Source organism: Pleurodeles waltl, chromosome 12 (genome assembly GCF_031143425.1).
Source record: "Pleurodeles waltl isolate 20211129_DDA chromosome 12, aPleWal1.hap1.20221129, whole genome shotgun sequence".
In the NCBI taxonomy this organism is placed as follows: Eukaryota; Metazoa; Chordata; class Amphibia; order Caudata; family Salamandridae; genus Pleurodeles; species Pleurodeles waltl.
The window spans coordinates 667577664-667603550 of record NC_090451.1 but is presented as its reverse complement, the minus strand read 5'-3'; the positions used below and the strand labels follow the sequence as shown (position 1 = coordinate 667603550).

The 25887-nt window shown below is 41.1% G+C and overlaps 1 protein-coding gene across 2 annotated transcripts in view; it reads left to right on the top strand.

Moving 5' to 3' along the window:
• The first annotated feature begins 479 nt into the window (after nucleotides 1-479).
• Nucleotides 480-25887, top strand: part of GABPB2 (GA binding protein transcription factor subunit beta 2) — a 46745-nt gene continuing 21337 nt past the window's right edge. The window contains exons 1-6 of one of the 2 annotated variants that reach the window (XM_069218498.1): nucleotides 480-618; nucleotides 15431-15567; nucleotides 18434-18541; nucleotides 22265-22432; nucleotides 23409-23603; nucleotides 24615-24756. In XM_069218498.1, the coding sequence (XP_069074599.1) occupies nucleotides 18434-18541; nucleotides 22265-22432; nucleotides 23409-23603; nucleotides 24615-24756 (613 nt within the window). In that variant the 5' untranslated portion in view covers nucleotides 480-618; nucleotides 15431-15567. The remainder of the gene's footprint in view (nucleotides 619-15430; nucleotides 15568-18433; nucleotides 18542-22264; nucleotides 22433-23408; nucleotides 23604-24614; nucleotides 24757-25887) is intronic. The other variant, XM_069218499.1, reaches the window with a different exon arrangement.

Genomic DNA, 25887 nt, shown 5'->3' with positions numbered 1-25887 from the left:
CATCTACCAGCTCCGGGCTGTTCCAGAATATCAAACCATAAAGAAATTGAAAGTATGTTTCAATATTTTTCATTTCAGTATACGATATCACAACGAAATACTTGGCGCCAGCGCCTCAAACTTCCAGCCCAGATATTCATTGAAATTATGCCTCGGGTTTAATTACTGTACCCGCTGGAACCTACGTGTCCTACTACCGCTGTAAAGCGCTCTGAGGCCTTTCGACCATGACCGCGCAATACAAAACTGCAACAAAAAAAAAATGTTTTAAATTACTTCACTCTTTTTATGACTACCTTTTTCCGCTACCACAAAATGAGGAAAACACAGCGTTTACCCTGCGTGACGTTTCAATCACGTGATATTGCGTCGATGCTATCATTTCCCCAAACTACTTGCACACGTTTTAGTCCTTTGTCTCTGTCTAAAAGTTTAGCCACGCCCCTTCAGATCTCCTCTCTCGCTGCTCTCTCCTCCGAGCTAGAGCGTCTACGGCCTTCGAGCATTCACTTCCGGTGCGGCCGCCATTTTGTAACCTCCTGAGAGGGAGAAATAAATAATATTTTTAAAAAATAAACTCTAAAACCGGTGGCGAGAAGAGTGGCGGGGACAGAGAGGGTGAGTACCGGAGAGGTCAGTCGTTGGCTGTGTATGTCGGTGTGAAACGCTGCTCCTCTCTCCCCTGGACGGACAGCATGGCTGTATTTTTATGTGTCCGAAGGGTGAATAGTGAAGGCGCCAAGGCGCCCCCATCCGGCATACTCGTAGGCGATATACTCACTTCAGTACGTGCCGGTGTGACCTGCAAGTACTGTAACGTCCTAAATTCGGAAGGGTACAGTCCAATTCTAAGAAAAAGGTGCCTCATGCTTTATAGTCGTATTATTGCCGCTCTACGCCACTCTCATGGTGATGTTCTCCACATATGCCAGTTCTCGGTTGGAAGTGGGGCGTCTGTCTTGGAGTTGTTTTCACTTATGCCCATAACATGGCATCTGTTTCCCCTTATGTTTTAGCGCGGCCTCTCGCCCGGTAATACATTTCACCGTACCCCCCAGTAAAATACGCAGTCTCACTGGAGATTAAACAAGTAGACAGTTGTGGCATCTTTGGATTGTTGACCGCTAAAGTGGGGTCGGTTGACGCAGTTCCCACGTGCACACAGTTTGGGGCGATCAAGAGTGCTCAGTCCTTCCTGATTCGTGTACAACGCAGGCGTGTTTTGTACATAAAATACGCATCACAGATATGTGGGGTGGTATTCCCATTATGTGGAAGTCTCCGCTGTCATCAATATGATGAGGTTATAGCCCCAAACCGCAGGGATGCCTTCAAACACAAAACCGCTCCGCAGTACCCTTTACTCCAAATGTTATTTTTTTAATTTTTTTTAGCAACCTTCAGAATCCTCTGAAGATCCCTTTTACCCGTCTCCAAAAAATGTAGTCCTTGGAGTTTTGTGCTTGATGGCGTCCACGTCAGTCGGACACGCCCTAGGTAAATTCAGATCCCCTTTGTATAAAGCCTCTTACGGTAAATCGATGATGCTGTGAGTGAGAATGCACACTGAGCAATGGTCTGCAGAAGGAAACGGGCATTCTAGCCCACAAAAAAGCAAAATACGAAACTATAAATTGAATGGACAGAGCTACGTGTGTGCAGTTAATGCAGAAATGCCTTTCTATTGAGTTCGTTGTATCATTTGATTCATTCCATGGGGGCATTCGTTGCGTTTTGTCGTTAGCTGCGACTGCAGGAATTATGCTGAGATGCAAATTGACAATGTTTCAGTCTTGATGTATAGTATGTGGGTGATGTTTAACATGTCTCAAAATGTAGCAGAATTAACCATAGTCATACGTTAGGACATTTGCCTCCTGCCCAGGTTTGGGTGAAATTTGCGTTTTTCCTCAATAGTTCAAGAATGTTTTTTAAAATAATAAATCAACCTATTTTGCAAATTGTAAATATCTCCTTCTCTGAGTGCACACCAGAAGACAAGAAATTCAAGGCAGTTGCTATGCTTGTCGGAGAGACTAGTGAACAGTGTAACGCTTTTTACTGTGAGAGCATGGGAACTTGAGCTACGGATTGGAAAATTTAGGTGCTTGTAAAGATTTTGTTTGTTTCCGAGGCGGTAGAGATAGTTAACCTCTGTTTGTGATTCCCCCCCCCTATTGTGTTTTTTTTAAGGCTAGGCCGATAATCCATGATCATTAAGTGAGTTTGTGCGGTAGAAGCCAAAGTGAGGCAGTTTTTCCTGATGTCAGGATTTGTTCTGTGCTGGCTGTCTGCTAAGTGATCCGTAGAAAGGTAGATTTGGTTAAATATGATGTGTGCAGGAAGCACGTGGCTTGTATGGATGGTGTCTGGCAAGTTGTAAGCGCTAATACGGTTGGCTAGATCTTTCAAGAAAGGTTGAGGTTTTATTGAGGAGGTAAATTAATTGTCCATATTAATGGTATTGGCCTGCATATTTAGTAATGTCTTAGTGGAAAGGGAATAGTATTCAATGGATGTAGTAGGGTGGCTATAATCAGTTTATATAACAAAAAAGTAGAAACTATCCATGATTGTCTGAGGTCGCATGACATAATCTCTTATTATATTTTTGCAAGTCCCTGTCTGTGTAACTGACATATAACAAACGTTTAGTTTTTAGTGTTTGTTCTGTTTGTCTGTGTGCTAAATCAGTGGTGACCAGAGGGCCAATCCTAATCTGTGTTGCCTACGTGTAATCAGATAGGTTACCTTTGTTTCCTATTTCTATTGATAAGCAGAAACAAGTGGTTTATGAGTTGGCAGGGCTGTGATTGGAAGATCCAGTTGCATGTTAACTTGACACTGAAGCTATACATGTTGTGCTGTTTCATAGGCATTCAAGCGTTATATAATTTTGGGACTCGTGATTAGGAGAGCACGTAGGCTGACTAAGAAAGATGCACCTTGTAATTGTACATATTGGAATGTGAGACATCAGGTGATTCAACAGCAATACTTTGAAAATTGGTGAGCTAGATTTTGTAGTTTCTATTCATTTTGTGTGGTTTGTTAATAGTAAAACAAACTGTACATATGGAGGGACCCTAGCAGTGGGCATGCTTTCGATTGCTTTATTTTTATGCTGGCCATATTTTATGTTGACTATTGTGTGGACTACTTATGTGTTTCTGGTCTTCATACACACATGTTTTGGGTACCCTGTGGTGGTCCTAGGACAATGGGATCACCTACAAAACATTCAGCATGACATGCTCTCTTTGTCTACAAATTCTCTGGGTCACCACACTAGGTTAGTGGGGCCTCCAAAATGATAACTCCTCCCACCATTCAGTGTCTTTTTAGGTGCCCTCGTTGCTGGAACTTTGGTTTTATAGCTGTGAACAGCTTTTGTTTTAAGCACCTTATTTGTAATATCATTGCTTTAGGCCTGCTACCCCTGAAAATGTGTAAAGCACTTTGTCCTCTAGGGAATAAATATATGGTTACACTGTATTATTTAATGGTATTTTCATTTTGTATGGTTATGCCTCCAGGGGCTAACTATATAGTTACATGATCATGTTTCGTACAAGTGTTATTTTCATTGTGGTGTCGTCTAGGGGCTGATCTAAGCATTGCAATCATATCAACATATTAAAGTATTCGTGGCACGGAAACTTGGCCCATAATGCTTTGCAGGACATTACTTTTAAAAAAAGTTTTTGCTCATAACACAGCCACTCACGCAACCTCAGCATCGTCTTCGACCCCCCGCTCTCAATGGCTCGCCAAATCAACGCTGCCTCATCACCATGCTTCCACACGCTTTGCCTGCTCCAAAAGATCTTCAGATGGATACCTATCGCAGCAAGAAGAACAGTCACCCAGGCACTAGTCAGCAGCAAGCTTGACTACAGCAACACACTCTATGCTGGCATTACCAAGAAACTCCAAGCAAGACTCAAGATAATCCAGAACGCCGCAGCTAGACTAATCCTGGACATCCCTCACCACAACCATATCACCGCACATCTGAGAGACCTCCACTGGCTACCGGTCAACAAAAGAATCACCTTCAAGCTCCTCACACACGCGTGCAAGGCCCTACACAACATCAGACCCGCCTACCTCAAAAACATTGCCTATCCTTCTACACTCCCACTAGAGAGCTCCGCTCCGCTGGCCTTCGCCTCCATCCCAAGGATCCGTAAGAACTCAGCTGGAGGAAGATCTTTCTCCTACCTTGCTGTGCAGACCTGGAATGTGCTGCCTCTCCACCTCAAGCAATCCCCCCTCGCTGATCCAGTTCAGAAAGGACCTCAAGACCTGGGTCTTATAATGATCAGCATCCTACCCTACACCCCCCCCCCCCTACGCCTTGAGACCCTCTGGTTGATAAGCCATGCTTTATAAATACCTCTTGGATTGATTTCTATTTCTGTCTATATCATCTCTGGGTCCCCACACTGTTACTGGGGACTCCAAAATTATAACCCCTACCACCCACCATTCATTATCTTTATAAGCTCTCTCGTGGCTGGAACTTGTATTTTACAGCTGGGAGAAGTTATGTTTTATGGGCCTTGTTTATAATATCATTGTAATAGGCCTACTAGCCTTGAAAATGTATAATGCACTCCGCCCTGTAGGGGGCTAAATATATGGTAACACTGCATTTCTTTCTCTCATTCTATTTTCATGTGCCTATGCTCTCTAAGGGCTGACTGTATGGTTACATGAACATATTTCTTCCAAATCCTGCTTTTATTTTGGGGTTCCCTAGGGGCTGTTCTGAGCATTGAAGTCAACATACTATAATGGTGGAACGAAAAACCCCCACATGATGCTTTAAAGGTCATTACTTCCACAAAACATTTTTGCTCATAACTCGGCCTGTGGTGGTCCTAGGCTAGGTCAATGGGACTACCTTCAAAACGCTTTTTCTGTCTACTTCATCTCTCGGTCCCCACACTAGGTGATAGTGAGGACCCCAAAATAATAACTCATCCCACCATTCAGTGTCTTTTAAGCATTCCCTTGGCTAGAACTTTTGTTTTATAGTTGGGAGAAGTTTTGTTTTAAAGGGGTTGTTTGTAATATCATTGCAGTAGGCCTGCTAGCCTTAAAAACGCCCTCTAAGGGCTAAGTATATGATTACACTGCATTACTTGCTCCTGCTTCTTTATGGGGGTTAGGCCCTCTTGGGGCTAACAATATGGTTACATGACCATGCTTCTTAAAAATGATATTTTTGTTATGGTGACCTCTAGGGGATGTTTTGAGCATTATAGCCTAATGCCAAAAGTTTATATCTGATAAAGGTTTATATGATAATTGTATGTTTTAATAAGCTCTCCTTATTACAATTATGACCATGATTCAGGCCAACTTAGCATCCTTATTACTCTGACTGTTTGAACACTCTTGAAATGTTTGGGCGACCCTTCTAGTTTATTTCTCCTTTGTGGCTGTCTTGTGCCTTTTTGGGGGAATTGTGTTAGCCAGCCAGCAACTCTGATGGTTGGGTGGTGAAAGTGGTATTCTATTGGAATTAGCATGGTAGATTTAACTTAAGATGATAAATGGCAACATATTTAATTTTTGCTGCAGGTGGAGGACGAAGGTAAATGGAAGAGCTTTAGTCATATGCAGGGCCACAGGAATTATATGGCAGGAAATGCGAAATTATGAGTCCGGGTTGACCAATTTATTTGGCAAGAAAAGTCCAGTTATGAATATACAATGCCAATACTCTAACTCAAGCAAATGCAGGACCTATTGCATTGCAAATGTTTGTTTTCTTATTGTGGTTCAAGAATCTGAGCTGCCTGGCAGTTTTCTATCAGTTGAAACCGCAGATTTGTTTTTTTTTTAATGGAAGCTACATGTTTGTGGTGCAGGGGAAAGGATTATTGTAATAAATGTAATACACAACTAATAACATAGTAAGAATGCTAACTTTTGATACTGTGGTTCATACGCACTTGTGCTACTTCTAGGCCCTTCACGTCCCAGATGTTACTGTTACCCACTCATGTCTATTTACTGAGCTTCAGTAGGGTGGAAGGTAGAGTTGAACTGGCAAGGATTCAAAGTCATGACTTAACGATCTACACCGTGTTCCAGTGACGAACGTACGACTCATTGAGAATACCCAGCAGACTTAAAATTATCTTGGCTTGCTAATGTCATAATATCACGAGGAGGTGGAGTTTGAATGTCCCAATTTGTCTTACCTTACAGTACTGCCACACACTCTGTTCATTAGGCGAGAAGCACTTTTCCTTGTAATTTATGCTTTCCATTGTATACTCCATATATCTATTCCGAGTTTAATACTTGTAGATACCTGCTGTATTGGAGGACCCTGCACACAGCATGAGGAAGAAAATTATTTGCATAAGATGTAATTTACTGTTTGTGCAGTTGTCAGAATGGGTTTATATTTCTATATGATACACATTTCTCCTCCTTCCTCCCACTCTCCCCTACACCGTTTTGTGGCAGCAGTCTCTTGATTGCAGTCATGGAGTGACAATTGCGGTGCAGAGATGAAAATGATTATTATTACAATAAGAAGCTATTGGACATTATTGTTATTATAACGTATTTTACCATGAATATATTTTTGTTCCTTTACAAATGCTTTGAAGGAGCATTTATTTATAGACGTGTTTGTATGTGTTGGTCCCACAGATAACGGCAACATTTTGGGATACCTTATACCGTGTAAGTAAAATTTCTTTTTAGGCCAGATGCATCTAAACACATACCATGATAATCTGAGAAAAGTACAACCCTCTATAAATTGTTAGGCATTTTCATCTAAAACTTTCAGACGGGAGGGCCGCTAGGCACACATCGATCATCGTGACTTATCGGACCAAAGCTTTTGACCAAATACAAATTGATTTCAACAGTTTGTACTTGACAAAAACTTTGTTTTCCTCTTAACTTGTTTGAATCCCCTGCAATGTCTTTATTTTTTTTAATGTTTAGTGCTGTGACCCGCCCTCTTGATTTGGGCGATTATTGCTCTGGTCTGTGGTGAAAATGGACTTCATAAGTTATTTTAAAAACTTTTACTTCTCTTTGGATTTTTTGTTGAGCAACAATAGCTATTGGATGACATCCATATGGGTCTTCTGGCCGTGGAGGAGACATTGCTCTTTGGACCATTCTGGGGGATCTGTTTACTGCTTCAGACAATAGCATCATACCCATGCAGGCACTGCCGGGTATTAAACACTGCCTTTGACACAGTAGATATTTAGATCCTATTAACACATTTGAAGATGCAGCTATTTAACCAAGCTGTGGTTTGGTATATATATATGTGTGTGTGTGTGTTTTATTTATAAAAAAAAATGTGTGTGGCTTAATGTGTGACTAAAGGACCACTGTGCCATATTCTGTTGGGGTTTCTTTAGGCGTTCCTCAGGGTACCTCTCTTCCATCACTTTGTTTTGTTGACACCCAAGACTAGTAATAAGCCTACCGAGGGAGTGCCATCTGTCCTTCCACTCCTCGACCAATGAGTCATTAGTGTATCTGCATGTGAAGGGACTAGCATCAGTTTATGTCTGGAGTTGTGGTAATTTGAATGGCAGGAAGATAGCACTCCAGTTAATGGGGATCTATATTCCTACATTGTGTTTTAATCCTTCATGTTTGTGTGGTGCCACCCAAGACCTTTTGCTCTTACTCAAATTATATGTACAGGGAGTGCAGAATTATTAGGCAAATGAGTATTTTGACCACATCATCCTCTTTATGCATGTTGTCTTACTCCAAGCTGTATAGGCTCGAAAGGCTACTACCAATTAAGCATATTAGGTGATGTGCATCTCTGTAATGAGAAGGGGTGTGGTCTAATGACATCAACACCCTATATCAGGTGTGCATAATTATTAGGCAACTTCCTTTCCTTTGGCAAAATGGGTCAAAAGAAGGACTTGACAGGCTCAGAAAAGTCAAAAATAGTGAGATATCTTGCAGAGGGATGCAGCACTCTTAAAATTGCAAAGCTTCTGAAGCGTGATCATCGAACAATCAAGCGTTTCATTCAAAATAGTCAACAGGGTCGCAAGAAGCGTGTGGAAAAACCAAGGCGCAAAATAACTGCCCATGAACTGAGAAAAGTCAAGCGTGCAGCTGCCACGATGCCACTTGCCACCAGTTTGGCCATATTTCAGAGCTGCAACATCACAGGAGTGCCCAAAAGCACAAGGTGTGCAATACTCCGAGACATGGCCAAGGTAAGAAAGGCTGAAAGACGACCACCACTGAACAAGACACACAAGCTGAAACATCAAGACTGGGCCAAGAAATATCTCAAGACTGATTTTTCTAAGGTTTTATGGACTGATGAAATGAGAGTGAGTCTTGATGGGCCAGATGGATGGGCCCGTGGCTGGATTGGTAAAGGGCAGAGAGCTCCAGTCCGACTCAGACGCCAGCAAGGTGGAGGTGGAGTACTGGTTTGGGCTGGTATCATCAAAGATGAGCTTGTGGGGCCTTTTCGGGTTGAGGATGGAGTCAAGCTCAACTCCCAGTCCTACTGCCAGTTCCTGGAAGACACCTTCTTCAAGCAGTGGTACAGGAAGAAGTCTGCATCCTTCAAGAAAAACATGGTTTTCATGCAGGACAATGCTCCATCACACGCATCCAAGTACTCCACAGCGTGGCTGGCAAGAAAAGGTATAAAAGAAGGAAATCTAATGACATGGCCTCCTTGTTCACCTGATCTGAACCCCATTGAGAACCTGTGGTCCATCATCAAATGTGAGATTTACAAGGAGGGAAAACAGTACACCTCTCTGAACAGTGTCTGGGAGGCTGTGGTTGCTGCTGCACGCAATGTTGATGGTGAACAGATCAAAACACTGACAGAATCCATGGATGGCAGGCTTTTGAGTGTCCTTGCAAAGAAAGGTGGCTATATTGGTCACTGATTTGTTTTTGTTTTGTTTTTGAATGTCAGAAATGTATATTTGTGAATGTTGAGATGTTATATTGGTTTCACTGGTAATAATAAATAATTGAAATGGGTATATATATTTTTTTGTTAAGTTGCCTAATAATTATGCACAGTAATAGTCACCTGCACACACAGATATCCCCCTAACATAGCTAAAACTAAAAACAAACTAAAAACTACTTCCAAAAATATTCAGCTTTGATATTAATGAGTTTTTTGGGTTCATTGAGAACATGGTTGTTGTTCAATAATAAAATTAATCCTCAAAAATACAACTTGCCTAATAATTCTGCACTCCCTGTATAATATAGTTGTTTAACAGGACTTTCAGCCAGCCCTCTTCAACCAGTAATTTGTTGCGTTATTCACATATTGCACCACCTGACGTTTGTTTAGTCCACTTTAGCCAGTGGCCAACTTCACAGTGAGTGAAAGCATTTTTTCCCTGTCACACGGAACACATCAACCTATAAGGTAGTAAAGTAGTTCCATTTCGTGCTACCATAGCAAAATGTATTTTTTTTAAGACCGAAAAATCGTTTTGCTTTTAGCCAATGTGTTGTGTGTTTATTTATTTATTTTTTCTTTCTTTTTTTAAATCTTTTTTTTAATTGTTGTGGGCCCGGCAGCGTATATTGCCTTGTCCTTTTGAAATGTACGTATTATGTTGTTATGCTCTTTTTATGGTTATAATTGTAAGTAAATAAAACCTAGTCTGTCTAAGCGAAAAGACTTGGACCCAGTGCCAGACTCATTTTCTTTGCAACTGCTTCTTTAATTTTGAGATCCTAATAAAAGCAGTAGTTAAAGTACTCGGTCACTGACGTTTCTGAAAGGGCTAGAATTGTCTCATTGATGAAACGTTTCCCATTAAAACATTTTATGGGATCCTTCCTAATAACTGGGGAAGAGTGGCTAACGGGGAGGATCCATTGTGAGCATGTGATTTGGCTACTCTTACTGTGTGGCCTGCATGATTATCAGTTCATCTGCCCTAAGAGATCATGCTGATGACCTGCCAATTTTTCACCTTTCCGAAGAGGGTAGTCCTTTGTGTTTTGAGACAATCGCTTGATGTAGGTCAGACCAGATTCACTTAGACTTTGTACCTTGGCTTAAGTGCTTGCATAGTCAAACTCCGATTTGTTTGGCATGCCGTGTCATCAGAAGATCCTGGTGGTTGCTTTTTAGAGACTTGTGAGCAGCGAAGATTGCCTTTGGGCCGCCCATATCAGTGGAACTTATTTTCATATGTGTTCACTCCTTTGTGCATCGTTATTTGTGTAAATTTTTTTTTTTTTTTAAACCATCTTTTCTTAGATGTTTTGGGCACCCCCACACACACATTTCTTTAATCAAATCTGTACAAATTACCTAAAGTCAATTATATTCACTCTGTCCCTGCACACCTAGGTATAAGGAAACCGTTTTAACTTCACTTGAAATCTTCAAAATGTCTAGGATGGCTATGGTTTTAACCATTGCTTGTCCTCTCGAGCTTTGAGTCTGTATTGTCCAGGCAGTTCTTCAGCATCCACTTCACAAAATCAAACAAGAGGACAGGCTCACTCTGTCCAGGCATTCAGTCTGTTGAACTCTCCACAGCATTAAGGGTACTTAAGGCCACATAACTATGCAATATACTTACTCTGCCTTTCCCTAGCCATTCTTCAATTGAGTTATTAATATGGTATACAGTGCATGCTAGTTACATCCTGGATTTCTTAATACTAAAACGAATTCATGCAAGGTTTGATGTACATGGAGTTATGAAACTATGAACGGGCCCAGACAGCTTGGAAAACTATTGTAGGGTTGTATCTCACTGTGGTCCAGTGAAAATAATCTGGAAATCCCCGCTGTAAAAGATTGTAAAGGAGCCACATGTGAGGTTTTATGCTGTTACAAACAGCTGGGCCTAATGCCCAGTGGTAGGAATGTGCCCCAAGCAGTCTGCCTTTTCCCCAAGAGTAGCATTTCCGAAGCCACAAACAATTAGTGCTCTCACAATGTGACTACTGTTCTGATTTTTTGACAGGTTGGAGTAGTGTTCCTTAGTGTGGTTTTTCTTGGTGTTTGGTCTGTAGCCATATTACATGTACTTGATTTCTCACTGAAAGTGGGTTACCACTTTTGTACAGTTGATCAATTGGAGCATGCATATTTGCTCTCCTGTTCTTTGTCACATTTTCCTCTCCCTCCCCACCTTTATTTAGGCACCGTAGTGCTTGCAAAGAGTTAATAAGCAACATTTCTAACATAGAAAATGGTTTGATAAACCTGATTCAGGGGACGTGGATTGTGAGGAATGCATGTCATTGATGAATTTGAGCAAAACTCTAGGTGCATGGTTAGCAGATAAGTTACCCTTCTGTGGTTGTACTTGTTAGTTGATAGCTGTGACTGCTGTTTGGATGTGTCAATACATTTTCGAAATGATTTTATAGGAGCAGTCCAACCATCTGTGATGTTTCTGTGCACAATTTGTATTTATTTAAAAGTGCTAACTTTAGCCTTCTCCACACTTTACTAAGATCTGTCCAGGTAAAGAGGTGGAGCGGACCCATCTTACAAAACATTACTATCATGGGGTACGTCATTCAGCTGACCTTTTGGCTTCCCATCAGGGAAAGGCAAAAATAAGAAGGTTATATGGATATTAACATCTGCTTCACAGTTTAACAGTTGGTTCAAATACATTACTATTATTCTAAAACATACATAATAACGAAGAAGGTGCTCTTGGAGGTACACATCATGTTTTCAGCATGAATTGAAATCTTTTGTTCCTTTAGTTTTTTTTGCCTGATTATTTCTCAGATGCAGCTCCCCTCCAAGAATGATTGTTAATGTCGCACGAGAAAACAGTAAGATCAAAAAGAAAATTATTTTCTTGTAACTGGGCAATTCACTTATAGTAAAACTGATGAAATATCAACTACAAACTTTTATATAGGTGATCAATGCAGAGAGAATCGTAATATGGTAATGTCCATTACCCACAAGGGTTATTGACTATTACTAGTGTGTACTGGATTGGGTAATGGAGACGTTTGGTACAGTCAGCTGGAATCGTCTGGTTAAAAATCCATCCCCTTGTTTCAGATAATAATGCAACCATCTTTTTAAGCTCTTTTTGCCAGTGGTGTAGTTTGATCATTGAACATGTTTAGTTTACTGACTAACATAAACAATAAACTTAGTGGAACTGCTGCTCTGTTCCCGCATGCTATCATCCACAGTATTGATTTGTTCATTCTTATTATTTCCTGTGCTCTGCAGCTAGCACTGAATTGAACATCCTGTCCTAACTTTTATTCCATTTCCTGTTTTCAAAGAGCCTTAACGAAGGAGCACGTGGCAGCATTAATTGTTTGAGAACTCGCCACCATTTTGTTGTAGAAGTGCCACTAAGAGGATCTTTTTTCATGGAAATATGTTCACAAGTTCAGCTTTTTATAGAATTGGGTTTTACTTTTTCCATCTGCTCACATTGTAGGTGGATGTGTTTCTTTTATTTCATTTTAACTGTAATCTTGGTGTGTCTACCGCCTAAAATGAGCCTAATTTTGACAAATGTTGTAGGAAGAGCACACAGCAATACAACAAGCTCTAGACCTCAGACCAGGTGGTGCGGAGAGGAACTTTGAATGATGAAATATCACTGCAGACAACTAAAGTGCAAATGGAGCATGAGTCAAGAAAATGCACCCTGAGATGTTATTACCAAATGATCCAGACCACCAAAAGCACTGCTCTGGAGGACTGCATTGATGGTAGTACCAGCAGAAACAGAAATATTTGCCATTGTGAAGGATTTCATCTCAACAGCAGCCACCTCCAACTCGATCATCCCCTTGCATGCCTTCTGCAACAATCTCTCAGTTCTTCAGAAACCGAATCACCACCCTTTATAGAAACTTCAACCCGCAACTGGACCAGACAGACCTCCAAAGCTTTCCAGTCTTATCCCAAGAACCAGTGCTAACCACAGAGTCCATGAAGCCCATCGACTTGGGGGCCACATCAGATCCCTGCTTCCACCGTGCCTACGTCAGAGGACTGCAACCCATTAGTACCATGCTCACACCCATTCTGAATGCCTCCACCCATTCTATGACCTTACCAGATGCTTGTAAACACACAACAGGCCTTCCATTGCTTAAGAAACCCTCTTCGGACCCTTCAATACTCGCCAACTACTGCACCTGTCAATGGTCTTACAGAAAATTGTCAACAAGCGCCTCACCGACTACCTCAACGACCATCAACTCCTTGACAGCAGTCAGTCTGGTTTCAGACCCAACCACAGCACTGAAACTGCACTCATCGCTGCCACGGTTAACATCCTCATAACTCTGATCAGATGAGACAAAGCAGCCTTCATCTTTCTGGACCTCTTCTCTGCGTTTGACACACTCTCCACTGCGGTCTCCCACCCCATCCAACACCTATAAAATTTCGGAATACAAGGACATACCCTCAGGTGGATCTGTTCCTTTCTGACTGGAAGAAGTCAGTCAGGCACCGTACAACTTTGACATCAAATTATATCATCTGTGGAGTTCTACAAGGATCCTCCCTGAGCCTGACCCTATTCAACACCATATATGATCCCTCTAGCCAGCATCTTCCGCTCTCATGACATCCACATCCTCTCCTATGCCATGGACGCCCATCTAATTCTCTTCTTCATGGGCGAGACGCCTAGTACCTGGATGAAGTTTAATGCCTGCATGACTGAAACTGGATGAAGACATACTGTCTGAAGCTGAACACCAAGATCAAAATCATGATCTTTGGAATGAGCACTTCACCTTGGGACTCTATCTGGTGCCCAGAAGAGGTAGGACTGTCACCCACACCAAGAACCTCAGTATTGATGCCGCCCCCACCCTAAACTTCCTTACCTTGTAGGTACTGAATTAGATTTTCAAATAGCTCCTAATCAGCACCTGTAAGACCATCAATGCACACCTTCGTCACAAGCAAGCTGAACTACGGGAACACGCTCTTTCCTGGGGTCAACAAAAAAACTCCCCAGAAGGCTACAGACCATTCAGAACTCGGCTGCCAGAATCCTTCTCAACCTACCAAAATGGATAAGATCCCCTTCAGTGGGGAAGTCCACAGTCTAAGTGTCTGCCTAGGGATAGACTTAAGTAGCAGGGAGTCAAACACTATTTAGAAGCTATTTGCTGAGGGAAATTTAGAATGTACCAAGTTCAACATTTGAGATTTCCTTTATTTCTTATTCTGAAAACATCCTCGTTCATGACTTTCTCTTATAGTTTTGGTGTTAGTATTGAGTTTCTGGTGGGCTAGCCCTTTCTTGGCTTTCAAGGCATTTTACACGGCAAAATAAATTCCTAATTGCTAAAATCGCTGGAGGTAGACTGTGAATGTTTGTGTCAATTTTCTCTCTGCAGTTCTTCTCTTTCGTGGAAAGGTATTGTTGAAATTGTGACCACCTTTCTTACAAAGATTTGCCCTAGTTTAATCTGATGTGAAGCTGCCCGTTGGATTTGTTCTGCCCTATTTATTCTTCGAAGGTTGTGGATAGGTCACAGAGCTTCAATCCTCAATGGATATTAAATTTTGATTATTGTATGTGGAGAGGGTGAAGACTGTGTGATTTTTCTCTGGAGCAAAACAGATCGAGCAGCGACTAAGTAAAATCATTTCAAGATTGATTGTAGTTGTATACCTGTAATTACCCACCACAAGATATTTGTCCCACTAGACTAAATGATAGGCAACACTGTGGTGGTCTTGCTGGAGATATTAGTCCTTGGCATTGCCAGGAGTGTCACTAGCTTTGCATACATCTTCCAAGCATTATTGAAGGACTCTGAATTCCTTCACTTTGATATCAATACTCAATACTTGATTCTGAATTTCATTGTTTTTGTTGATGCTTTCTTGCACCCTGCCCAAATTAGAGGCATTGTTTAGAGAGTTTCCAGTAGATGAAGAAGGAGCAGTTATAAGATACAATATCTATTTGAAAACAAACTAAATTGCTCTTTAAACAGATTTGTTTTACCTCTACCTCTTGTATTGTTTTCAGTCCTCAGTAACATTTAGAATTGTGTCAATTTGATACATGTTCTTCTTGTGAACTCCAGAGCAGAGGTAATTAGTTAAAACCAACATAACTTGACCCAGATAGCGGATTTATGGTCACATGCCACCATTTTATGAATTGGTTGAACCCTCTTGCAGAGTCGGAAAAGTTTGCAGGGGCAAAGGTTTGGGGGACACTTCACTAATATGTAACTATCAAAACCTACCTAGAAGTGTCCTGGTGATACTTCTAGATTTTACGTTTCTGCTTAGATTGAGTATTCATCAGAAAAGGCATTTAAAAAACAAAGTACCTTGTTTTCTGAATGTTGACTTGCAGCCAGGCCAGTTGAATAGATATTAATGCACCTATTTGTGTTCTTTGATCTTATTTACATGCAGATGCAGAATGGGTTGGATGCTCTAAGCGGAATTGACTGAACACTGGATATCTTACTCAAGTTACAACTTCTTCACCCTTCCAAAGTCCTAACATCTCTTCCAGCCAACCAGTAGACCTGCATGCCCAGGAAAGCCAGGTATGGAAAGACATTCAGCTGGTATAACATGACCTGCTCATTCCATGAACTATCACTCTTCTACAGACTGTTCTAAAAATGTCATTCTTTGATTTTCTTACTCTGACTTGTCCTCGGAGTTCTGTTATTTAGTTATGGTGCAAGGTACATGCTTTAAAGTCAAAGTATTTGAAGGTAGTGGGCACATACATTCCATAAGGGGGCCCTTTATGTACAAGAGAGACTATTTTCTATGCTATTAGTTTTAAATAGGACCAGTATTGTGGTTCAGAAATACCCCAAGATTACCTGTCAAAAATTTGGCAAAAAGGCTGTGGATGTGTGTGATTACAAAACGAGTTATTTTTACGCAATTAGTGGCAAACGTACATGGCTGCGCCTGAGTGAACATCCGTTGTGCATTGGGTAGTCTAATTCATTTTTTTTCCTATGGTTTTTATCTCTCTGAATACTTTTGGTACGATTATCAACTGTTCTGTTCACATGCATTCTATTCTGCCTGTTGATTACCGTTGGCTTTGTGGTTTGTAACTCACATTTTGTGGCTTTCTATTTGCTGGCTTTGTTTGCTTTAGGCTCTCCAGTTTGTTTGTCCCTCCTGTTGTGCAAACCATGTTTACTGTATTCTTCCACAGCTCAATTTCTGTAAACAGGCTTTTAAATCTTTTTATCTTGTCACATTTGTTGGGCATTCAAAAACAGAGGTCAAATGTCAAGTTGTGTCTTCGAGGGAGCTGGGTGTTTAGTTTGCTTTTGGCTGACTTCATAGTGAGAGCGTTTATAGGAAAAGGTAATGCAGATTACTCTCTATTTACGAGGCTGTAACATAACACTTAAATAGCACACCATGTATGACGCGGATGACAAATTTGATTTTAGCTAGATAAGTAATATTTATGCTATGTAAAACTCTGCACAACTTCACTCTACTCTGAAACAATCTACTCTACCTTACTGCACTCTGCACCACTGTACTCCACCCTGTGTCACTACACTCTTCACCATTGCACTCTACTCTGCACTGCACCACTACTCTGCCACTGTACTTACTGTACGCCACTTCACTTTACGCCACTTCACTTTACGCCAGTGCACTCTACATAACTTTACTCAAACCAGTTCACTCTAAGCCAATCTATTCTGCACTAGTTTACTTTGCCATTTCACTCTAGGACACACTGTTCCACTTTAACTCTTTACTTCAAAAACTCTACTTCACTCTGACACACTATGCCACTTCACTGTACTCCACTCTATGCCACTCTACAACACTAATCCACTCTGATGCTCCACGCAACTCCCAGTATGCCACTTCAAGCCACTTGTCTCCACTATATTCTATGACACACTACTCTACCCTACTCCACTCTACGCCAGTACTCCACTCTACACTGACACTCTGCGCCACTCCACTCTGACACTGTTCTCCACTCTACTACACTACTCCACTTTGTGCCACTCCACAACAATCTGCTCAGCTCTACGCCACTCTACTCAGCTCCCTTTACGCCACTCCAGTCTGCTTTATACCATTCAACAACACTATGCCACTCCACTCTTCTTTGACACTCCACTCTACAACACTGTACACCCTTTCACTCTATTCCACTCTATTCCACTCCACTCCACGCTACTCAACTCTACACTGCTCCAAGCCTCTCTACGCCACTCCATAACACCCCACTCTACTTTACGACACTCCACTTTCCATTCCTTTCCACTTTTGCCATTCTGAATAGCTGCCAACCTGGAGTACAACATGGCTAAATCGTATTGACAAAGCCGATAGCTCTTTCATAGGGCAGACCTATTAGCTTTGCCTATGCTTGTTATCTATGTGTGTATTTTAACTTGTTAGACTTAACAAAACAGTTTCATCTTTGCCTTTGCGCTATATATGTTATGCCACTATTTGTGTAAAAACGAAATCAGAAATGTGAAGCTTTATTGTTTATATTTAATCTTAGTATTGTGTATGATATATGAAAAGTGATAAAAGACCCTCCAAAGAAGTGAGCAGAATTACGTCCTGTAGAAAAAAGTTCTTGTAGGAATGTAGAGAAGCAAAAGAAAATGGGGTATGTGGCAATAAATGATTGTCGGTGAGGGATATGTTTATAGAACTATTTCAAAACTGGATCTTAGCATAAAAACGCTGCTCCAATACCACAGTGAGCATATAGCCTTACTGTGAGCCTACCAATTATGGTTTGCTGAAACATTTTAGAGAATCTTTTATGTCTCTTCCTAAATGTCTGTCGGAATCAAAACAGCTTGGTTATGGTGAACGGCACCCTTTCCTGAATAAAGTCCTTCAATTAAGGTCTCCTAGTTGAATAAGTCTGAGATTGTATAATGAAGGCACTACAAGGATTTCGCCTCCCACCATCCGTAATTAAGGTATTAGGCTATTTGGGGATGTCATAGATCAGTGCAAATTCCTAGACCCACAAGACCTGCATACTGTTCTGCTAGGTTACACAAGTGGATGACCAATGAGAAGTTTTCAGGTGGCTTGCCCATGTGCAGGAGTTAAGGTGTTTTTGTTGATATTGCTTGTTCCAAAACCATATGAAGGATTAGTATGGCTGAGATACCACAATACAGTCCAATTTTCATTTATCTCTCGAACGACCGGCGTCGTTGGGCAGCGTTGTGTGCCTTTACACAGAGAAAGCAATATAGTGGTACAGTTTGACTTATCAGTCTTCTTAATGCTGCAAGTGAAGACAGTGGCAAAGTGACTCCTAACATGGACCCAACAGGGTAACTTGTGAAATACAATAACATTTCTTAGGATCTCAATGTGTCCTGTACTGCTGTGGTTATGAATTATTTTTATCATATTTAATGTGTTTATCTACAGATGTCGCTGGTGGACCTGGGGAAGCGGTTGCTGGAAGCAGCGCGCAAAGGACAGGATGATGAAGTGCGGAGCTTAATGGCAAATGGTGCTCCCTTCACTACTGACTGGGTAAATCTTGTGTTTGGTTTGAGTGTACCCAAAAAACTAATGAGAATAGAGAGGAAACCCATATATATATTTTTTTTTACTTGATATGACTGAAATATATTAATCTGTTAACTCACTGGCAATCTGCACATAAAGAAAAATACCAGTGCTGCACCCAAAAAATACAGATTAGTGCAAATATTTTTTTTCTGTTATTGCATTTTTGCACATACTACATTATTACAGAAGTACAGAGATCACTCCTTAAAATAGAATTACAGTGTTGTGTGTGTGTCCCTAAGAGTTCTACCATAGGCAGCTGAATAAATCAACAAAATGATCAAAGGTGTGTGCAGGGTAAGCACTTTTTTGTGGAAGCACGCAACTTCTGTCCATCAGAATATGAATTCCTCACTCCCAACATATAGGTGGAGCCAAAGCCTCTCTGCTGGTGATTGTCACATAATTGTCTGGCAGCAGGTGATCTGTCAAGTCAGACCATATTGGTCAAACAAGCCAAAAGGTATAAAAAAACGGAAACTCCATAAATTTGGCACGTTAACATGAGGTTTTCGTACAGGACATAGCCCTTCCCCACAGAAAATGTTGCGTGCACAACTCATGAAACCATGAGATGAAACTTTGCAAATATAACCTTCCACTGCCTATACACCATTTGGAGACGTTTTTGTGTTTGGTTAAGTTTGGCGTGAAAGCGTATGTATTGGTTTTATGTTTAGTTTTTTGTTCTTGATCTGCAGATTAAAGTAAAGAAAGAAAAATTAATCGCAGACACTGAGCATTAAAACGTGCATGTGTGCAGTAGCTACTTCCCCCTTCCTCTCTGTTTATGAACTTGGGGATTTTGGAGAAGGGGGGGGGAGCAAAAGAAAGTGTGAAAGCCAGTGAATAATAAGTCAAAAGACTTTTCCCGCTGTCGTCTGCCTGTCATTCTTGTTTAAAATACAGGACAAAGGTTAGGTATAAAATATTTTGTCTGCCCTAGCATTGCCGAAAAGCCCTGGAGTAATTTTTTTGCAATGTCTCTGCCATTTCCATGGGCTGGTGATTTTTGTTCGCTTTACCCGCCGGCCTTGCCTAAGGTCAGAAACTGCTATAACCTAAAAGTGAAGGACCAAATTGTGTGTTTGGGTCAATTTAATTGTGCTACAACCAGAGGCAAATTATGCAGCATAATGAGACTTTCGGTTGTAGTATTATCTCAATATTTTCATATTTTTATGCACATTAATATAGTTTGAGCAAATGTTTTGCCTCCGTACCAGTTTCATTTGTGACTTCCATGACACAGAATACACACACCATTGACACTGCACCCACATACGACACAACCACAGCAAACAACACAACTACACACATCGTGACGTGGCCGCACAACAGCTCACCGAAACGTGTCACATGGCAACACAACATACACAACATTGATGTCACATGCAAGTGACACATACAGACACAACCACACCACCCACTCCAGCTTCACCACCTCAGTCAATCCGCACACATATTACATGTACAGACACACATACACAACAGGTAGCAAAAACCTACCCCTTGCAATGCGCAAACATGGACACCGTTGTCCAGTGTGAGTGAATTATTATTGTGGTGCCAGCATTCATTTTGCAATGAATGATGAACCACAATGAAAGTTGTGTATGGGGGTGATAGGCGTGTTATGCCTGGGTCCCCAGCCATGTGTGACACAATTGTGTCCCCGACATATGCATGTCACAGAGATTTGAAAAAAATTAGTTACATGTATATGCCTGCAGTGGTCCCGACCTCTTGTGCAGTGCCCACCCAACACACCCTGGCAATGCAGCGTCCCGACCTTCAAGTCCGGCAGTAATCAGGGGGTGGGAGGGGCAGATTTTCTCCGTGGGTTGGTGGCAGTAGTGACAGCAGGTGTTGTCTAGTTGTGTCCATTCGTAGACTCGGTGGATTACGGGAAAAAAGGTGAATTTTCACCCCACCCCAACTTTTAACTCAAAATGGAGGTCGGACCGCAGTGTAGGTAAGGGCACATCGAAATCTGCACAGGCGGAAAAGTGTCTGGGACCCTGCCTTCAGCCACTTTTCCCTGTTGTGCTGACAATGTGGGCATTATTTCTTTGGCAGAGATGGCAGGACTAATGCAAGTTTTGTCTATGGAACTGCCAACGTCTAAATATGGCTGGAGGACCGTCGCGGTGGCAGATGGGTTTTCAGTCGAAAAGTCGACGATGGAACCATTACTGCCAAGATCTAAATCAGGCCCTTAATGCGCCTGTACATCAAAAGGTGAAAATCTGGACTAAAAAGTGAGGAGTGCTCCTAGGCTTGAAATTTCACCACATACAAGAGACCCTTCACCAATGTGTGTAACTATCACCATGAGTGAGACTATGCTTCAGGACGTCGCACACCACACGTTCAGAAAGTGAGACCGATTCAAGGTATGAGACTTGCGCTCAGTTAATGAAGCTGTTTCCCCCTCTTTCTCGGTTTGCTAACTTTGGGATATAGGCAGGGGCCACTGGAATTTTGCGCTGGTGCATCTGCAACGTATAACATATAAATATTGATTTGCTACATAATCCATGATCTGCTGCATAATCTGCAGCTTTGAACAAAAAAATCAAATTCACTGCTAGCTTAAAAGGTTCAACAGTTACTAAAAATGGTGACACGTTTTTGTGGTGCAGTGGAAGGCCCCTTTGCAAAAGTTGATTGATTTCTTTTCTGTTGCTTATTGCTGTATTTGGAAATGAAATTGGTATTAATGAGGTGCAACCAATGCCCAGGCAGTGAGTAACAAGTATAAAAGTGACAAAAAATGAAGTAATGCTAATGCAAAATGTGCTGTATTAAGCAGCTTAATTTGCTTTTTCTTGCTGCATAATTTACTCAACACTACCGTATAATTTGGCCCTCTGCCGCATAATTCGAGTGGCACTGGATATAGGGTAGAATTCTCAAGCTTCACTTCGGAGACCTGCTTTTGCTTTATGGCCAAGCGCAAAAGTGGACCAAAGACCCACTTGCTTTTGTTACAGTACCCCCATTCTTAAACGGCTACAGAAAGTGTTGTGGTTTAAAAAAAAAAAAAAAAAGAACCCAGTGCTCGACGATGATGGTTATCCAAGTACCCGTTGCTGCTTTTAGACCTACCTTGTTATATTTAGGAATACACGTCGTACTGCAGGAACTGCTGCACCACTGTTAAACTAGCATCTTAAATTATCTCTAGACTACGAGGGGGGTTATTATGAGATTACAGAAGGACAATTCTAAACCTTTCTTAGCATCTGACAGCCTTTCCTTTTGGCATCACGTCACTATTAGTTAATACTTTGGCCACTGTCTGATTAACATTTATAATTATTTATCTGAATCCTTTGGAGAGAGCATGGTTTACCTGCATTTACATATAGTTAGACCAACTCATGCTGTGTCACTTTTTAACTTTCTATAACCATGTTTGCAGCACAATTACCATAAATGGCATTGTGATCCCATTGGTTTTTATGGTTCTCAATTGAGCGTTGAATGCAATTTCTGAGCATTCTGGTCCCTCTAAAATGTGCATAATAGCGAGTGATTGTTTCCGAGTGGCTGCACCAGCAGGACTATGTGGAGTACAATATGCTCCTATCTGTCTTGATGTTGGCGGTTTTTGTGCCAGATCCTGATACAGCAGTGCTATTGTAGTGCGTTTACGTGCTCTTTTCTTTTTGATTCCAGCTGGGGACTTCTCCTCTTCACCTGGCAGCTCAGTATGGACACTATTCCACTGCTGAAGTTCTTCTGCGTGCTGGTGTCAGCAGAGATGCCCGTACCAAAGTGGACAGAACCCCATTGCATATGGCAGCAGCTGATGGTCACACGCACATTGTAGAACTGCTGGTTAGGGTAAACGCTTGTTTTGAGCTATTTTAGCAATGGTGATCTGAAATTATATTTGAGGGTTGGGGTCTGTGGGGAAGCATACTTGAGGTGCTTGCCCCTTCAAGAAAACTCACATGATGGCTGTCCTCTTCTAAAATTAAAGTTAGCAAGTGGACAAAATACTTTCAGTACTCTCATCTGCTGAAATCTCGTGAGAGGTGGTCAAAAGAACGTTTTATGTCTGAAACTTAACCATTCCTCTGCATGTCCAGAATTAGAGTGTGTGCAAATTTTGTCAACAATTCATATTCTATTATATCTTTATTAAAAAAAAAAACAGTAATTCTTAATTTTGAATTCAATCCTTACGGTGCTCCTATAGTGATGGCGCAGTGAAAGTGAATGTAGTGAAAAACGTTTGTGCAAGTGTGCTCTGTACACTATATACAAGATGTGGTCAAAACATAAATTCTCTGCGATCTTCTATAAGTGGACTCATATTACTCCAGAGGTCCAGAAGTCACTTTTTAGTCTCTCAACAAAAATACACACTATCAAAATGTCGATGCTTCGACCCCATTTATGTAGATCAATCTATCCGGGGTAATCGTCAGGACTGTTAGTTTGCTCTAGGTAGCACCAGTCAGTCATCGTATTCTGTATTAGGGAGATTGTTTAATCATCTCATCCTCCATTGGCTTTAGATCCTAGTAGTCTGTCCTCTCCCTGTAAACCTCCATAAGATTTGTTTTTCGCACCGGAGGACGACTGCTTGGGTCTCTGAGAGATGTCGACATTTTGATAGTGTGGATTTTTCTTGAGAGACTAAAAAGTGACTTCTGGACCTCTGGAGTAGTATGAGTCCACTTATTCTAGGATGGAGCTACAGAGTTATTTTCTTGGTTTGAATCTTGTTTTGTGAGTCTTCCTCGCTGATGCCGTGAAGAGGTTCTTATTGTCATCTAATATTACTGCTTGTCACATTTTTGCTCACTTTCAGAACGGGGCAGATATCAATGCCAAGGATATGCTGAAGATGACTGCTTTGCACTGGGCAACAGAACACAACCATCGTGATGTTGTGGAGATGCTCATTAAGTATGGCGCTGATGTGCACGCCTGTAGCAAGTTCGATAAAACTGCATTTGATATAGCGCTGGGCAAGAGTAACCCAGAACTTTTGGTCATACTGCAGGTCAGTACAATGTGCAGGATGTTCTGACTTGACAATGTATTTGATGTTGCTGTGCAGTGACTATTTAAACTATTTCCCGGTGTCTTCAGAACCTATAACAAGGAACATACTACATCTTTTGTGCTAACAGCCTGACCTGTGTTAATAACTTTGGCAGATTGAGGTGGGCAATGCAAATCTTGCTGTAAATTTTGCAAATGTTGTCTTAGTGTTTATATTCAGACAGAAATGCCTCTTAGCTTGAAACAAATATGGTTACAACCAAGGTTTATATTACTAATTTATTTGTTTGCATCCTGCTGCTCAAAATGCTTGCTACTGGAAAACGTTAATTATAGTTAATCTTCCAGTCCCTCGCTAATGTATGGCTGAATTAAATTTGGGCCGTGGTTCGGTGATAAATTTGTTCACTGTGGGAAGCAGTAGGTGTAAAGTCTAATCCAGTGGTTCCCAGCCTGTGGTCCGAGGACTCCTGGGGGTCCTTTTCCTTCTCTGTTCAAAACAACTGCCAAGATATTGGGTCAGCTACTCTTGGGGGTAATGTCTTTTTCTAATAGTGTTTATAGCAGAAAAATCTAAAATCCATTCTGTTTGAATTTCATGCTGAAGGTTAGACTTTGTACATCACCTAAAGACCTAGGAATCATAGGGTCTATTTAATGTAGCCAACGATCGAAGTAGACCAAAATAGTTGTCAGATACTGTGTACAAACTAACAGGACGGTTCATAAGAGGGAAGCAGCCAACTGACAAACCAATTAATCTCATTGCTCCTAAGGCATACTGCTGTAGGAGTCATCGTTTAGTGAAGTTTACCCGTTGGCTAACCTTAATTTTAAATAATGCCTTGTTTAAAGCTGTTTTGTGGAGTAACCATGTGGCAGACCAATTTAAGGAGTCAGGTTATTGTGCATCCTTTAAGTATGTCCTTAATATGAGCTCACATTACAAATGGTATTACAGTGTAAATCATGTATGTATTTAAATCATTTTACCATCTCCACTCTTTAGGAAGCTATGCAGAATCAGGTGAATACGAACGAGGAGCAGCCAGAAACTGTTTCAGTGTCCTCACCGCAGTTTATTTACACATCCGGTGGACTTGTCAACCTTGCCAGCCTGGTATCCTCTGCCAATGCCAAGAATTCCTCAGGTCAGGTTCCTTTGTTAGACCCACAGTCCTTATTGTTAGACAGACTTGGAAATATGCTGCTGGTCCATGCACTAGAGCGCATTGCATGTTTGTTTTGTGTGGTAAATGGGTGTTTAAAGAGAAAGTACGATCAGGGTGAGAGGTTGTATTTTGTACTAAGAAGATAAAAACATTGTATATGAAATGAATTTTTTTTTTGCTACAAATATAATTTTCTATTTAAGAATCCATGTGGTCGGTTCATAGATATATGTTCATACGTTCTGGTTATTTCTTTGAGCAGAATCGTGGTGTGTTTACCTGTTATAATACAGTTGTGTGGTTCATTACGCCTTCTAGTGGTCAGAACTGGAAATTCAAGCTCCATATTTAACAGGAGAATTTCTGGAAGTATCGTCTAAGGTACTCCAATCGACACCCAAAGTGTTTGTTGTTTTTTCTTTCTTCTGCGGTTTGGCGAAAAACAGATTTCTAAAAGTTATGAATATTAAAATGTTTTCAAAGAATGCTTAATTCTAAATTGTGTAGCTCTGCCACTTTAACCAATTTATGTTACATTTCTCCTTAAACAAATTACAGAGAAAACGTGTTTCTTGTGAATTATCTGGTGTAACTGAGGTTTTTCTGGTAGGCAAAACTCTGCCTGGGCACTTTTCATAGAAACTGTGGAATAAAATGCATACCCATCTTGCTCAGTGTTGCCCAGTCGGTGTTTATTGATAAACCCTTGTGAGCAGGCTGTTGGCAACCTACTCTGCTCAAGAGGCCAATTATATCTCCAGAGTTGAACAACCATGCAAGCATTAACCATTCTAATATGTTAGTTAGTTCATTGATTTTCTTTGAAGGTGTTTCTGAAAAAATGTAAACTATTGTGACAGTAGCCATTACCATGCCAAAGACTGTAAAACACACAAGGCCACTAGAATGTATGTTACATTTGGCACAGAAGGGCCGAATACACATTGTTTTGAAACTTCAAAATGAAGCGACTTTTAAGTCATTAATCGGAGTGTCCATCCTATACTACTCTGTATCTTCAATGGAGGTCAGAGAACAAGGAGAAAACAGAGTTTTTTGCTACTGGTCTCTCCTAAATATCTGTTCAGAGCTGGGAGCTATAAAACGGAT